Source organism: Spea bombifrons, chromosome 1, assembly GCF_027358695.1.
Source record: "Spea bombifrons isolate aSpeBom1 chromosome 1, aSpeBom1.2.pri, whole genome shotgun sequence".
Taxonomy (NCBI): domain Eukaryota; kingdom Metazoa; phylum Chordata; class Amphibia; order Anura; family Pelobatidae; genus Spea; species Spea bombifrons.
The window spans coordinates 141,037,970-141,055,997 of NC_071087.1; the positions used below are offsets into that span (position 1 = coordinate 141,037,970).

General features: G+C 35.2%; 1 protein-coding gene across 2 annotated transcripts in view; it reads left to right on the forward strand.

Moving 5' to 3' along the window:
* The window catches only part of EDIL3 (EGF like repeats and discoidin domains 3), a 218,205-nt gene that overhangs the window by 169,401 nt on the left and 30,776 nt on the right, over positions 1-18,028 (forward strand). For both annotated transcript variants that reach the window (XM_053475131.1, XM_053475139.1), the window contains exons 7-8: positions 4,614-4,769; positions 5,793-5,937. In XM_053475131.1, the coding sequence (XP_053331106.1) occupies positions 4,614-4,769; positions 5,793-5,937 (301 nt within the window). The remainder of the gene's footprint in view (positions 1-4,613; positions 4,770-5,792; positions 5,938-18,028) is intronic.

Consider the following 18,028-nt stretch of genomic DNA (forward strand, 5'->3'; position numbering starts at 1 on the left):
ACCTACACAAGTTACTGTACAAAACTAATCACTTGTACTATACCTCAATTTTACTTACAAATTCCATATGGAAAGGTGATTTGCACAAACTAGAGAGGACAGAGTGATTTATGCCAATTTAATATATATATATATATATATATATATATATATATATATATATATTTGTATATTTATGAAATTCCTATGAAGAGGACATTATACTTGAAATTAATATTATCCTGGTTCTTAGACCTCAAATATTGTTATCATGCATATAGCACCATCATATTCCTTAGCACTGTAAAATGGGTAAGCAGGACATAGCAACTCACATTATAATTTGTGCATCCTTTTTTAATTACTACTGATACTACTGATATATACAACTATTATACCTTATCCATTTACTACACACATATATTATCATCATCTATGGTTAATTTAAACATGCAAATATACTAAATTAGATCAAATAGAATTAGCATTTAGTCTTTATACAATATCCACTTTCCTTATTTTTCCTTTTAATGTTCTTTTCTTTGTGATAGCTATTCCGTTATCTTGCATATTGCTGGTTTTAGCAATGTGGTCTGGTCTGAAAGGAAAGTCTGTGTACAGCAGATATTATGAATCATTTTCTGTCTTCGTACAAAGGAATAAAGATTACAATCATGAATACCTTGATTGGCTTATGCATTCATGCATTATTGAGGTCATTGTACAACTCTTCAAAATGGGATAACATCAGAAACAATAAAATTCAAATTGGCTGCTGCTGCAGCAGTGGAAGCATCAGGGATGTTTTTCTGACATAAATAGGTGTTATGAGAAGAAGCAGCTGTTTAAGGAGATAAGACATCCTTGAGTTGCCTGTTACATTGTGTTTATGGTTGCAAAAAAAAAGTGACCACAAAAGCAACATTACTTCGAGATGTGTATCTAACTGTAAGACTGGACATCCTCAATTTACTGTTATCTGCAATACATATTTATCAAGCTATCTTGGTTCAATGATCAACTTTTAGAGTTTGTAGTGCTCTTCATAGAATAACAAGTGCATGAAATATGACCCTCATTTTTGGAAACCAGCAGTATTGGTATGACTATAAAGTGACACTCTCTTTTCCTTTCAGTAAATTGCTGGGTTCAAGTTTTAGAATTAGTGAAGGAAACCGAAGGATCTATTGTACAGAAGCCTGCATACCTGGTTTCACTCTGAGTATCAAGATGAAGAGCAGCTTTTCCTGTATCTCCAATATCTGGGCAGGAGAGCAAGATTTAGTCATGTCCACTCCTCACTGAGGCTATGCCCACTCCTGCCTACCCACCATCCCTTTCAAGTCAAGCTGGGGTTATATCCGCCCCCACGTGCGTCTCACCTCAACCCCCATCACTGCCACACTCACAGGAGAGGGGGATCTCTGTGCAGCCAACCCTGTGAAGTTACCTCGGGATATTGTAAAATAAATCTCAAAACACCACTTAACCCACTGTCTTCCTCTGGGAAATGTGGGACATTTATAAATGATGAAATCAAAACAGTTCTATATAAACATTAGACATACTTAAAATTATTTTAATTAACAGTACTAAATAACAATATTGGTGGCGTTAAGTAAAACACAGGTTTTAGGTGAACACGCTCACGTATCTAAAATCTTAACCCCTCTATATTATTTCTATGACAGAATTAAGTTTCCATGGATATAACAATAACAAACATGGCTGCTGGGCTGGGCTCAGTGGCAACCCACAATCCTCTCAGCTATGTCAATAAATGCTGTGATTGCAATATTGAACATAACATTATAATATTGAACAAAAGGTCCCCAGACAACCATATTGTAAAATGCATGGGAACTAACTGGCACAACGTAAATATAATGTGTCATACTTGTCTGCAGTTTACCATGTAATTCGCTGTTTTTTTGGATGACAAGTCCACCTTAACTTAGCAAGTAACCATTTTCTTTTTTGTATTACAAGATATTTGAAAGTGAAATACCCTTTTTGCTAGAAAGAATGAAAAGTACTTATATAATTATGGAGTTGACCTGGACTTTTTTTTTGTTTTGTTTCATACATAAATTCTCTGGAATTATTGCAAATAAGCTGTAATCAGCACACAATACCAAATACACCCCGCTGAAAACAAATCAGACGATTTCATTATTTTTAAAGTACTGCTGATGAAACTAGGAAATAATGCAATAAGTGTATACTGAGTTGACTCATTCAGCGTTGCCGACTACATTAGAAAGTAAAATATATTCTGAAAAGATGGAGAATTTAGGCTCGAAGGCTGCGCATATCAAAACAATGTACTAACCAACACTCTCAATGCCTGGTTTACAGTTCAAAAACAAATCATTCTGAACCATTCTGTCTTTCTTCTAAGCAGTAAGTCATACACAGTAGAAATTATATTTCCCTAGTTTAGAAGTTTCTGCTTTTCAAGGCCTCCTTAGCTTCAGGGGTTTCCTTTGCTATTTTTCTACTTTATTGGCCTCGGGCCTATTCCGACCTTGTCTTATGCCTTGCTAATCTAGTTATGTTGTTCAAAACCGAGAATTTCTTCCTTGATGTATTAATGTCAGCAAACTACCTCACTGTGGAGCAAAAAGCCAACTTGTTATTCTTCTGTCAATGCTGTTCATGCTGTCTAGACGACTTAAAACAGCTAGAAAAGAGCAGAAAATCCCTCATGTTAGGGGGATTCACTGCCATGCTAGCGTGCTGTTGTTTTTTTTTTTTTTCTTTTAATGCCACCGTGATATATTATAAGAGTTGTTGTGGATCCTACATTGCTCTTCTTCTAATTAACATCAGAATCCTTCATCTAATTATTCATGTAGAATGTCTCAGTGTAGCTTAAGGTTCTTTACGCTGTATTTACCTAAAAGCACAGTACTTACCTAGAACAACTGCAATTACCGACCACTTCTATCTTCTTCAGTTCCGTTACTCATTAACTTCAGAGTTTGACAAATAAGAAAATGTGCCGTGACAAGCCTTATTATACGCAGAACAATTATGATAATTTTGTCCGTTTGCTGTACCTACGTTAGATTTGCCAATGGCCATGCAACTGAGTTATATGTTCAATATTAACCCCTTAAGGACAATGGGCGGTCGCTAAACCCATTGAAAACAATGCATTTTGAGCCCGTACATGTACGTGCTTTGTCATTAAGGGGTTAAAAACCAAGGAAGGTCTTGTCTGCCACTTATTAAATAATACTTCAAAGTGTTATTGTGAAGAAAAATATTAATTTGTACATTGCTTTTAGCTACTTTTGTTGAAAATTCAGATTCGGTCAGAAGCCGGTCAACCATCATTGTAATTTTATCATATCTGCTTTGATGTGCAACTAGGAAACATAATGTTCTGCTGAACGTTCCATGGAAAGATAAATACATTAATTAATAACTTATCATTAAATTGGTTCAGTGGTTGACTTTTGCACTTCAGCAACTTTTAGAGGTTAGTGAAAGTTCTAAGAGTATATACTACATAATATATATTTAGTAGTTGCAGAGTTTTCTAAAAGTTTCAAAATTGTATTTCTTTAAAATGATTTCTTATAAATTGTTGTTCTTCAGAAATTAGTATGTAATTCGAGCTCCTCATATATATATATATATATATATATATATATCATTCACTAAGGTTGTAATAAGGGTCATTTAAAGAGGCAGATGCAGGAGTTTCATAAAATCATGTAAACATATATAAATAAGCAACATAGAAGTATAAATAAGCAACACAGAAACATAAATAAGAACCAAATGATCAATCAAATTTGACATTCAAACACATGCCTGTAATGTTGAACTTTTACTTGGGAACACTGCATTAAGCACCATCTCACATAAGATATGGAAATATGTGACAATTATTTTGAGTTATCTCATTTAACTAAGAAAGTCTAATAGAGGAGAAAAGGACAAAAGAAGAAAAGGTACCTTATTTTTTTTATATGTCAATAATGAAGAATAGTTATAGTGATATATATATATATATATATATATATATATATATATATATATATATATATATATATATATATATATATTATTGTTATAAGATGATCCATTGCTGTTCCTTATGCTAGTTTTTAACTTAAGTATTGGGTACTATTGCTGCAACACAGACACTAAAGACTTCTAATTTATTAAAATGAGCTTTAATAAACATTATACAACATCACAAAGAGAACAAAGACCTAAGCTCTGTTGAAGGTTGACTTCCCCTATCTAACAAGATGAGTGGCTAAGCCACATACCACAACCTATCCAAATTCACCTTCAGTGGAAACTCTGCTTTTCCTTAATTTTTCAGGACTAGATTCAGAATTCAGGGCCCTTGGAGCACCACACATCCAAACTGCAAACACAGTTCCCGCAACTTTGATTCAGGAGCAGTTCATTTTTGCTCTAGCCATAATTGTGAGCCTTCTCCAAAGCCTAGCCTTGGTCATGGACATATTGAAAACAGCATTTGGCAGGAAAATACAGTGCTTAGGGGACACGCGCGTTGACACAATATACATTTACTGTTTATACCCTTGGATTGTCTTTGATGCAGAAAGTAATATTGCATTCCTATTGTTCATTTTTATTTATTACAGATAAATTTGCAGAAGAAAATGAGAGTCACTGGTGTTATTACCCAAGGAGCAAAACGAATTGGAAGCCCAGAATACATCAAATCATACAAGATAGCATATAGTGATAATGGCAAGTCCTGGTCAACATATAAAATAAAACGAACCAATGAAGATATGGTAAGTAGTTTATTTGCGTGATTTATTCACTAATGTCCAATAGTTTTAAACACTAGGTAGATTTCACATACTTAAGCTTCAGAAGTTTAACATATTAATTTACTAAATAAGGATAATATTATTTATAATCCTCTCAATTTCTTGTGTTCTACTATGCATGGAAAGCAGATGCATATTATAAACATGTACAAAATAATGTCCTGGTTTTGGAAAGTGGAACATTTATTTTTTATAAGGACTTTGTGCCACTATTACATACTAACCTAATTATTTTATGTTGTTTCATGCATCATAAAGACTCTTATCTAGTAAATGTGTTTTTAGGTTGCTTTATTAGTGGGCCATTTGGAGGGACTTGCCCTTCATGGTCAATGTTGTAAGCCCTACCCTTGACACCTGTATTACCTAGGCTCATCATGCCTTTTTCTTTTTATATATATATATACTTTATAACTGTTCATTTGTTTCTTGCAATGCAAAAAGGAAATACAGTATCTACCCATATATCAGGGCTGTTCAACTCAGTTCTCAGGGTTCATTTATGTGCCAGACACAATGCCCAATTAACCAAAATAAAAGACCTGGAAATCTGGTGAGGCTGTGGCTACGACATTAGTTAAATTATGTGGCACTATGGTGTCAACAGTGATCAGAACGTATTACCTCTTAAGACTTTATACCATGAGCCAAAGATGTAATGGTGACCATGCATTAGTGACTTTGGAATGTACAAAGAAACTAGTTTCACAATGTGAGCAGTTAAATTAGTATCCCGTGAATGATAGGTGTGATTAAAGAGACTGTACAAAGCAGGGTACGTATGCCCTGAAGCTTTGTTAGTTCAACTCATAACCTAGATTAGGACCATAAAAAATGACCTACCTACTTGTATAGTCATGCAAACAACGTTCAACTATACTAAAAAAAAAGTAAACTGGTTTTGTTCAAGCTTTTTTAGAAGCTTTTGATGATAGTATCTTAAACCATGAAACAACTGAATAAAATACCAATTTATATTCCCAGGTTTTCCGAGGAAATGTGGACAACAACACCCCATATGCCAATTCTTTTACCCCTCCAATTGAAGCGCAGTATATACGGTTATACCCACAAGTGTGCAGGAGGCACTGTACACTCCGAATGGAACTTCTTGGTTGTGAATTATCAGGTTAGTCAATCTAATTTAAATATATTTGAATTTGATTAGTGCATAATCTCATCCCAAATAGAAATAAAAAACATTTTAAAAATGCTAGAATATTATATATATATATATATATATATAAATATATATATATCATAAAAATGACTGAAATCACTGAAGATGACAGATCACCTATATTTATTTTGTCTGATATTAAAAAAATACAAGCAGTTATATTAACTATGTTTATTTTGGAAATCTTTTTCTTTAAGATGTGTTACACTGTAGGAATATACTAACAACTTGATGATAAACCCTCATACATTTTTTCCCTCCTTTTTTCTATTAACCAAGTAATAGCTTAATGTTTCATGCAATACCTTTCATGCACTACCATCCGCTGCAAAGGACATTCCATTTTTTTTATACACAAAATGAGAAACTATTGCTATTTAATGCTCTTCGGGATGAGAAAATGGATATGTGACCTTATTTCATTGACCTTCTAGGAAAGTTGAGTGGATGGAAAGCAAAAGTGTGACCTTTTGTCACACATTATCTTGAACATATTTCTTCTAAAATAGTAAAGAAATTCAATTTTATACATTTGTGTTTTATGGACAAATGGTGAATCCATTTTTATGGCTGCTATTATTCTATAAGTACCAGTGACTGAGTTCAAGTATGATAGAGTAAAACAATTTGTGTTAAAATACAATTTTTTTTCAGGGACTCACCAAAATGTGTCACGATTGAAAACCAAGAGTGTTAATCTTAGCATTTCCAGGGTATGAGAGTTTTCAAACAGAACGCCTAATAAAGAAACTTGGCCAAATTAGCTTCATGTTGTCTCTCATCTCTGAAACCTAATTTCAAAGCTGTCCATTTTATCAGTGATGGGCAGTCTAAGTTAATTGGTTTTGTGCTTTGTTTCTATTTTCAAAGTCATGGCATTTCACCACAAAGTCAGCACTGCGTTGTATCCTAACGCAAAGCAATGGAGCTGGTTTCTCTTCCACTTGTAACGTTTGTGCATTCAGTGCACATACTTTGTTCTAAAATGGAGTGAGGCGCAAACAGAATAAATATTGTTTACTCCATTTCTATTGTATGTGATGAAGCCTGGAAATGAAATGGTAGTTAAGGTTCCATAACAAGGCAGAATAAACTGGTTTTATGTCATATTATTTATTGCGAGGTTGGTTGGTATTCTGAAAATAGAGTAATGAACCTAAATAAACGCTATTTCTTTTAAATAAATTCTGTGGCAGCTAACATTTACTCATTAACCGAATGATAGAAAAAGAAAAATGCATGCACGAGCCATCAATATGTTGTGTACAACAAATTGACATAAGTCTGCCAACTAGTTAGATAATTGTCACTTTATCTGTATAAACCCGCAAAAAAGAGCAGTAACAGTAGCTTCCAATTGCGGGTTACAAAAACATCTTGTTATAGTTGTGAAATTCCTATACACTAAGCTAAACAGTCCATATATTAATACTCTTCGAATGTTCCTTGTCTGGAACCTCGATGGTACGTCAGCAAATATCTGTCCAATCATCAAAAGAATATATTATTTATTTCCAAACCGCAGTGCAAGCTACCATTACCTTCTGATAATCAAGCATGTATTCCCCACTCCTGCTCCTTCCTCTCTAGGGAGCAGCTCTGTGTCGGAGATCTGGAGCCACACGTTCCTCTGCCATCAGCTTCTTCCAGATTACATTCTTATCTGCTCAATGGAAAATCTTTTTATATTTTGTTTTATCCCATTCATAGGATCATGTCTTCTTCTTTATAGCTCAAGCAGCTTGCCCCGTGTGAGACCAGCCTGTGCCCTTATTACTCGTTCCTGGTTGCTATACTAGAAAAGTCATATTGTAAGTGATATTTCCTGATGGGGTTTCATTTGGCCTAACATTCTAAATAGGTTATGTTGTAAAAAAAAATTATTTCTAATCTTGTATGTATAAAATAATAACAATAAACATAAAGTTCAGCTTTAGAAAGATTAAGTTTCAGGTAGGATTGTGACATCCATGAAGAAATATTAGAAAGCAGAGTTACCTTTTGCTTTTGCAGAGAGCAAGTCATTGTATACTTTTGTTAGAGCCATTTCAGTAGAGTAAATGGATCTGAAACCAGACTGTACAGGGTCAAGGAGGGAATTGGAGGTGAGGCAGTTACTACGGAGACTGTACACAACCCATTCAAGCAACTTAGAAGTAAAAGGAAGGAACGAGATGAGACGGTATAAGTCAGACAGTGATGTGATCTAAGAAAGGATTCTTTAGAGTGGGTGTGATTAGAGCATGCTTGAAGGTAGAGTTCAAGAGGATAGAAAAAGATTAAATAGTTGGGTACGTGATGGAGAAAGGGAGGGGGAGAGAGACTTTGCAAGACGTGATGGAATTGGGTCAGGGGAACAGGTTTTTGAGTGAGAGGAAAAAAAAAAAAGAGTTGGTGTTATGCAGGGCCCTGGGGTAGCACAGGTAGAGATGGTATAGTGGACTCACAAGGTAGCAAAGCACAGCAAGACAAAGCCAAAAACAGGGAAGTCCAAGGTCGGGGCAGGCGGCACGGAAGCAAGGTCGAGGATATCTGAGGTTGGGGCAGGCAGCACAGGATCAAGGTCAAAAGACAAGACAAGATTTGGTACACTGTAGACACAGATATAGCACAAGAACTGGAAACACAATAACCCAGAGCAAACAACAGTAATACTGTTTGAACGGGAACTGCAGTAATGGAACTGAGGGTTTAAATAAGAGCAAGGGCAGGAAAGAGCAGTAATTAATCAATGAACTCCGAGAATGACGTTATCGTGACTGACACAAGCGAATAGCGCCAGCGTGCCATGTCGGCGCGCACGACAACACGCATGCCGCGCCGAAATGTAGGCCCGTGTGCGAGAACTAGAGTTGTTTAGCGACAAAGGGCAGAGTTGAGTGAAGCATGAATTTGTAGTGAGTAAAGTATTTGATGGATTTGGATTTTCTGAAGTAGTGTTCAGCAGTGCAGCAGCACTTCTGAAGAAAGCATGTCATGTTTGTATGCCATGGTCGACATCTTAGTTGTCAGGGTAGCATAGGGTAACAGGGATTATGCTGTCAAGAGATGAGGCAAATGTCTACAGTGTTGTTATAAAGGGAGAGGAAAGGGTCAATATGGAAGGTAAGAGAGGTTCCAGCGAGTCTGACAGTTGGGTAGGGGTATTATCCGGCGGTGGCCTATGAATATGAGGTGAGAGCTGCATTGTTGTTTTGTTAGGGGTTAGTACTGGAGAAAAAGTTAAAAGGTGGTGATCAGAAGGAAAGGAGAGATAGAAAAATCTGATAGAGAGCATGATCTGGAAAAATAAGATCAAGCGAGCATCTATTGCATTTTACTGCATGCAAATATGTGCATACAATCTTGTTAATTGCTTCATATTGTACTGTTTTCTTTTTAAAGAGCTCCCATTGTTGCATAATATAATGTTTTCAGGCAGATTCATATAAGCCATGTGTTCCACCTGTGTTTTCTTACTGCTTTTGACTAGACAAACACTCATTGTGTGTCTTCACTTGAGTGAGAGTTGTCAGGAGAGCTTGTAGTTTCAACTCCCTCACTTTTCCTACAAACTCTACTACCAATTCTCCCTTTGGCGAATAAACCCCTGTATCTTACTGTCTGTGGTAAACAATATAATAGATCACTCTTAATCATCCATCCGGACACACTTACAAGGTAAAGTTTATGTAAGAACAAGCCTAGTCAACATTGCCATAAAGACTCGGTGTGGCGTTTGACCCAAAATATGGCATGACTGACAACAATAGCAGCCTCCAGATCTCCAGATAACGGGAATTTTTTAATATTTTAAAAGGAATTTTTTTTTTTTATTGACATTTTATTTTTCAAGGACAAAAATATGTTTCCATGAGACTTCTCCTTTAAATGTTTACCTTCTGCTTGTTGCTGCACATCTATTCTGACAGTGGACAGGTGGCCTATGGCTGGGAAATGATTCAGGGAACATTGCAGCAGCTATAGTTTGACAGCAGCTGTTGTGAGAAATGTAGTTGGAGTGATAATGAGGCTTTACGGTATTCTAGCTAGTATAGTTATACATGTATAGGTTGTGGCGGGTGCCCATCTAATTTGCTTCTTGTGAGAATTGGTGAAAATTATATAAAAATGCACTGGTTTTAAAATCCAATCCTTCTAAATTAAATTTGGATTTAATTTTAGAATTGATATTCTCAACATGTCCCATTTTTGTTGCATGTATTCAAGATACTAAAGCATCTGGTTTCTTCTTGCATCATCATATATTTTATTTGCTCCTTTTCCTTTCTTTTTGGACCGAAATGCATTCTTGATATGGAGTTTTTTTAGAGACACAAACGCATTTCAATATTAATCTCAATACTGCTAAGCCCACCATTATTATATTGAGAATGAAATTAACAAGAAGCTTTGATAACATTTTAGTAACTTGTTTAACTAAACTAAATAGGCTTTCTTACACATCTTTCCACATATAGTATTCCCGGACTCATAATGTTGTCATGGTGAAAAATAAATCTTTATAGACAAATCTGCTTCTTACAAGGGCATAATGAAGGTCCTTTTTGAGGGACCTTGTTAACTGTGGTCCATAAGAGAACCCCCTATGATGTGTACTTTGTATTTCTTATTTTTTACCACTGTCTTTTGCCACTGGCTTATTTTTCAACAGTTTCTACGTGGCATCTAGTATTTATCCAATATAAAATATAATTGCACATAAATGAAGTCAGGGTGCACAACGTTCTACGAAAATAGCCATTTTAACAAAGTTTCAACAAAGTTAGCAGGAAACGCTGTTTGTTGTATCGCTACATTGATCTCTAATGCAATTCCAAATACCTGATTTATTTTCATACCTGAACACTTTTTTTTTGAAATTTAAAATTTGTGTTTATTTTGTTCATAGCTGAACACTGTACAACACAGAAAGATCTGTCTATTTTTTTTACCTTTCATATAAGCGTAAGCAGATTTCTTAAGATGCATGAATATCTTCATTCATACACATACACTTTCTACCTTCTGAAATGTGCATTTGCTACAGGGCCTTTCAGTATTTGTTTTACTGTCAATTTCATTTTCCTTTTGTTAGCATGTCACGCTTTGTTATACAAATTTTCTGGCATCCCTCTATCTTTACTTGACAATTTCACTTGGTGATCCTATCAACTCTTTTGGCTAAACAAAACCTGAACAGTTTTGTAAATGTAGTAGCTGCAATTCCTCATTCGGGGAACTTTTCCATATATTTTATTCTAAAGTATTTCCTGAAGCCTAGCTCCAACACTGACATGCACATGAGTGCACACGTTTCTCAGAAATTCTCATGGACACGCAAATGTTACTCAGGAAAGAAAATCAATTGCTCACCAGGAATAGCAAGTTGATATCTGTCATCCTTATATGACTTTGGGTAAATGTCATAATTTTCCAGGTATGCTCTTTGCACTAATCTTGTCTTGATTACTGTTTTTAACATAAGATATTTAAATGTTCCGATAAAGAAACCTAATGGAATCGACTTACAAAAAAAAATACTTTTTTTTTTTTTTTTTACTCCTTTATGTACCAGTCTTGATAGTGTCTGATATTTACATTTGGAACTAAGCTTCTGCTTATATTATAGTTATACCCTTAAGTGAAATATCTTAAAATTGATGTGACAAAATGTCAACTAATCAATCATTCTTTTCTCTGGTGGAATCACCATGTTGCATATTTTGTCCCCAATTTATCTATTGAATGACAACTGGAACTTCATTTTTCGATTAACTGAAAGCTTAGGGCAGAATGTATCAGTGTCACTGCTAATGTCACTGAAGCATTGACTGACCCCCCCTTGCCAAGAGTATTGTAACATGCTAACATCAGCTTATCATGACTGCAGTTTTTATGATCTATATGCCCTACTTTACCTAGGAGCAATTGTTTATTGCTCATACTTGTCTTCACTCTATTTAAGTTCAATATATATTATGTTTTAAATAATGTACGACCATCTACCCAGGCATTGGCTTGTATTTGCCCCTAAGTTTTCTATCTATCTATCTATCTATCTATCTATCTATCTATCTATCTATCTATCTATCTATCTATCTATCTATCTATCTATCTATCTATCTATCTATCTATCTATCTATCTAGTAGTAGTTTATATGAGTGACTGAGTAACTGTCTTCAAAGATTGAAGTTTCACCTTGGAACCTCCTTGATCATAACTATATCTGCAGATATAATACAACAGCATGGGGTAGAACAGACTACCCCAAACACAGTTTTCACGCAAAATGATACATAAAAGGTATAGTAATTTTGTAATTTTTTATGTCCTATAAGATAACTGAATATTCTTACATCCTGTAATATTGCACACCATGTAACATTGTACATCACTAATATCCTTTGGAATTATTTTGTCGAAGTCATGATAACAGTTTGTTTTTGTTATCGTACCCTTGTTTAGACTTTCCATGCTATTTTTCCATAATTATTATTTTTCGATTATTATTGCAAGGTTATGTAGTGGATGGGCATGAGCAAATTTTTTACAGCTTATTACAGATTGAACATAGATTAGGGATTTGAAGGTGTATTCTGTAGATGCATAATCAGAAAATCACCAAGGTCAGTATTTTGTTATATAAAATTCACAGAATTGAATCACCACATATTCACTGGAAACTGATGTGCTTAGATAAAATTCAGTAATGAGGAACATCTGCAAGCTTTATTTCAATATTTTCTTTTCACATGTCAAATGTTCATTCATGCCTGGAGACAAAGTACCAAGCGGAATTGAGGAGGGTAAACATTTGGTTCAGCAGCTCACCTTTTAGGTGCAAAGTAAAAAAAAAAAAAGGCTAATCAGCAAATAACAAGGAAAGAATCAAGACATAAAGAACAACAAATATCTCATCACAATTAATTGATACAACCATTGTATGTCCATTCTATTGTTCTGAGATTTTCCTCCCTCTTACATATATTACCTATACATGATCTGGCATGATCTTTCCGAGGTTTGTCTAAAGACTGTAGTACAGCGGACATTTCCTTTCAAGGGATCCATGTATAAAGTGGATATAGAGACGAAAGGTGATCATTGTTAACCTTATTTGCATACGTCTACCCAGAATCCCTTGTGGTTGTGGCAGCACCATGCGATTTCTGAGGGAAAAACAAGCCTTTTGGCTTGTCTGGTGTATGTAGATTAGTGTTTAATAATGCTTCTGCTACCCCATATGTTTGTGTACAACATGAATCTAATAAAACTACATTGCCACTTATCTGAATTACTATGGGATATATTTATCCACATTATTTCTGTTTTATCTGTATTAGTCTTTAAGTAAAACAAGTATGAATGGTAGAGACATCTAAGATGTAAAAACTTGCTGTTTGGAATACTTAAAGACTGATGATGGGAAATACAATCTACATCTATAGTTCTCTGCTTTTCTGTACTAGGGACTACTTCTCAATTGTGTTGGACATTACAGTAGTCCTTGTCATCTGAAATGACCAGAAAATAAAATATAGATACAATAATAGCTTGATATCACCTTGATGTGTCATAGAGACCACAGATTGCCTAAGTTCAATAGCATGACTTATTATATGGTAAATTCTCTTGATGCTTTTTATAATCCATTTTTTACATAAACTACCAGACAGCGCATTTTATGAGTGGAGACAATAGGACATAAACGGCATCCTCAGTTAGAGTTTTATATTCTCACTCCTTATCAAATATGGGTGTTCTATTGATAATCTCAGGTATAGATTTATTAAATAGGATTATATTTTATTTTATTTCTTTTTCACTGATTTTAGTTTCTCAAATGCTAGCGTTATATACCGTATTTGCTCGATTATAAGACGACCCCGGGGTCGTCTTTTAATCAGACCTCAAATAGAGGTCTGATTAGGAGACTAAGATCCAGATCCCCCGCACCGCTGCAGGGGACCTGGATCCTCCTGCCCCCCCCCATCATACACACACTTACCGGTGCTTCCTGCTGTATTGACCTCTGACAGCCGGGGAAACCCCCGCTGCCAACTCCACCTCCTTGCGGCTGCAGCGGAAGGCGACGTCAACCCGCTGCCCCGGCTGGAAGCACCGGTAAGAGAGGGCTGAGAGGGAAGAGAGGGGGGGAGAGAGGGGTGAGAGGGGGGTGAGAGAGGGGGGAGGGGGGGAGAGAGAGAGTGTGTGTGTGTGTTAGTTAAATGGGGGTATAGGGTGTGTGTGTGTTAAATGGGGGCATAGGGCATTTCTGGAGTGGCATTAAGGGGGCATTTAATAGAGCACTCTGCCTCCTGAAATGCCTTATACCTCCCTATATGCCATTCTGCCCCATAATATGCCTTTTAACCCCCTAAATGCCAGAGTGGCATATAGGGGTATAAGGCATTTCTGGAGGCAGAGTGCTCTATACAATGCCTTTTAACTCCCTTAATGCCACTCTGCCTCCTGAAATGCCTTATACCTCCCTATATGCCACTCTGCCCCATAATATGCATTTTAACCCCCTAAATGCCAGAATGGGATATAGGGGTATAAGGCATTTCTGGAGGCAGAGTGGCACATAGGGGGTCAAAAGGCATACCATGGGGCACAGTGGCATATAGAGGGTTAAAAGGCATATCATGGGCCACAGTGCCATATTGGGGTGGCAAGCCTGGGGGCAGATGTGCGTAACTGGGGGACAGGTTGGAAAATACAAGAAATAAAAACAAAAAAAATATTTTTCTCAATCATAGCTTTTATTAAAAAAAATAGTTTACATGAATTAACATTTACTGGTAAAACTTTTTTCCTTTGGGGTCGTCTTATATTCAGGCTTTTTCTTTTTTTCCTAAGGTAATATTCAGATTTGGGGGGGTCGTCTTATAATCAGGGTCGTCTTATAATCGAGCAAATACGGTATGTTATACATTGCATAATATAAATAACTTGATGATGGTGATAATGATATTAGTAGGTTAATCAATAACACTTATTATAAACAAAGACAAATAAAATATCATGTCAGTAAAATTGATACATTGATACATTTTCTATGATCCATCTCCTCTATGATCCATCATATAAGGGAACTTTCCATTCTTAAATAAAGGGTTAACAATACAGACTGGCATTTCTAAGAGACATTTAATAATGTATTGTGTGCCACAGTCCACTCTTTTCTTTCACCTACAGGTCCCAAAGTCAGCAAAGGAAATAATAAGGTACCAAAAATAAAGCTAATAACAGTGTAAACATATTTGACAGCTCTTTCATGTCACTTCACATATATCTAAAAAAAAGCATGCACAAAGCAAAAAGAGTCATGGCTGCAATTTTTACCAAAATGAGTTACATGCTCCCCAGAGTATGACCTTTAATCCTACTGCAGCTCCACGATCTATGCAATGTATTGATGTAGTGACTTACAAGACTTGAACTTCCAAGACTTTGGCATTTATAAAACATGGGAAAGAAAATTCAGAAATATGGCATGATCTCTTGGAAATCATGATCAGAAAAGCATAATAGTATTGTGAGGGTAAGAAAGGAGCAGTAGGAGGTAGAAAGGTAGAAATGCTTTAGGAGAACTGTTATACAATCAAAATATTATAAACGATAGAAGATCGTAAAATACATCACTTTTGTGTTAAATTTACTGAATATAATTAAAGCTGTTTTGCAGTTCTAGCAATTCGAGCCAGCCTCTTGCACAGGCAGGGGTTAGTGGGGTCATATAATGCAGTGTTATGTGTGTCTAAGTGTTAGAATGAATATGTATGTTGTGTGTAACATAAAAAAATACATAGCCCACCAACCTTTCTCGGTTTCGTGGCATTTAAATATTTTTGTACATGAATAAATGTAATATTGATTTGCTCAGAGACAATATTGTTCCATTCCACACATAATCAGTGTGCATTAGAACAAAATCTAATCCACAGATCTCATTACAGCATTAGACACACCGATTAGTTTATAAAACATCTGTTTTGACCTGTAACACTTTTTTATTGCTTCTTGTAATGGATGGCTACCACAGTATACACTAGGGGCTCTGCCGTTATTTAATTGGATGAGTTCTTAATGTGACTTTCAAATAATGTGTGTGATTTAGAAACACATAATTACTTTTAAATAAGTGCACAGTGGATGCTCAGGCAAAAGGCTAGAGCATATATTGCAACACACGCTATGTTAAGGAGTCAAAGTGATTGCATTCTTTTACATTTTCTTGTACTCTTTTTCACACTTGATATATACTCTTAGTGTTTGTGTTTTTTTATTTAATGCTATATATTGGCTATCTATGGGATAGTAAGGGAAATCACCTGTTTTAATTCCTAAAACAAGAAGAAAAAAAATTGCAAAGCCAAAGAAAAGACCATGAGACTTGCTCTTGGGTTTTAATTATTTAGATTAATGAATTCAATTGCTTTTTGAATGATTAGTAGTCAAACAATGATTTATTCTATGTAGTAACAGCACTCTGTTTAATATTATTGAATGAAAAATAAACAGCATTATTACTCAAGCAATAACATTAACCTTATTACTCTATGAATAAAATGGAGACTGTATAGATCTTTTCGAAGTCAAAATATGTGTAATATTCACTTTAGCAAAAAAAAAAAAAACCTCTAAAAAATACATAGAAACATAGATAGAGGCCGCAGAACCAATTGGACCATCCAGTCTGTCATTTTCAAATCACTTTTTCTTTTTAAATTCATTAGGCTAGCTTCTTGAATTACTCATTTGTGATAGGGGGCATCTGCCACGTGCACTTGCTTATTTCCCTCACCCACTATTTTCCATGCAGAAGATGTGTTTGGCCTGACAAGTATTCTTACCATCAATCAGCTCCAGCAGTGGGTTGGCAAATGTCAAAACGATAGTCAAAGGTGGCCCTGCATGCACAAAAGTGGAAAACACTTCCATTGAATTCAATGGGAGCGCTTTCCTGATACTGATTGCTTTATGCAGACAATCAGTGGAATGAATCATTGGACCACTGAGGAGGTGGGAGCTGCAGCTTTATTTACCTTTTAAAAGAATGCATATTTAAGTACTTTAATATACACTCTTTTATTGGTGATACTGTTATGTACATGAACTGTCAATTTAATATTAGCTTTTGCATGTGTAAATAGTTGTATACATATGCAAATGCATGTGTGGCAAACATGGGGTCACCTTAGTTTATTTTGAGACTCCTGATGTATATCTGATGTCCATAAGGCATTCTGGAGCTTACCAGCCTTACATTGCCTTGAGAAGACCTTGTAGATAGTCAAGCAGACATGAGTCAGTAAAATTTTACATATGAATTTTGTGTAGTGTAAACTGTGATCTAGTGTTTATGATAAAGAACAGATGCGTCATTTTTTATATTGCAGTTCTTCATATCGGTCTTTATATCTGGTAATTTTATTCTTATTTATGTATTATAGTTGTATAACTTCTAATCAAGATATCATGTCATCTTAGCACATAAGGGTTTTTCTGTTCTTAGATATCAGTTGTGCTTTTGTTGTGTGTTTTTAAGCATTGATTAGTTCTTCTACATCTGTAGTTAATGATTTTCCAATAGGAACACACAGCAAACAGAAAATAATACAATTTACTGGAAATTATTCTCAACAACCTATTAAGTAAGCCTCTGCTATACTTCCACAAAATTAGCTCATTTTCATTTCAGCCTTTTCCTGAGGTGATTATGATTAAGACATTTTAAATTCCCAATCTTTGATTTTTAAAAAAACAAAAAAGTAAAATACTCAGACAATATATATAAATATATATAAACGCCTCCACACAGCTGAAGAAGGTTTTCTGAAACGCATCCTGTCGTTTATTTTGGTGCTCGCCTGGCCAGGCATAAGACTCTCTCAGTGGTGAGTTTTTTCTCCTCTATGTATTATCCCTAGTTGGGGTTGAAGGAATTTTTTTTTCCTTTTTTACATATATTTGGATTATTTATATATATTGTCTGAATACTTTTGATATTTTATTATATATCATTTATTGGTATTTTTGTATTCATTTCTG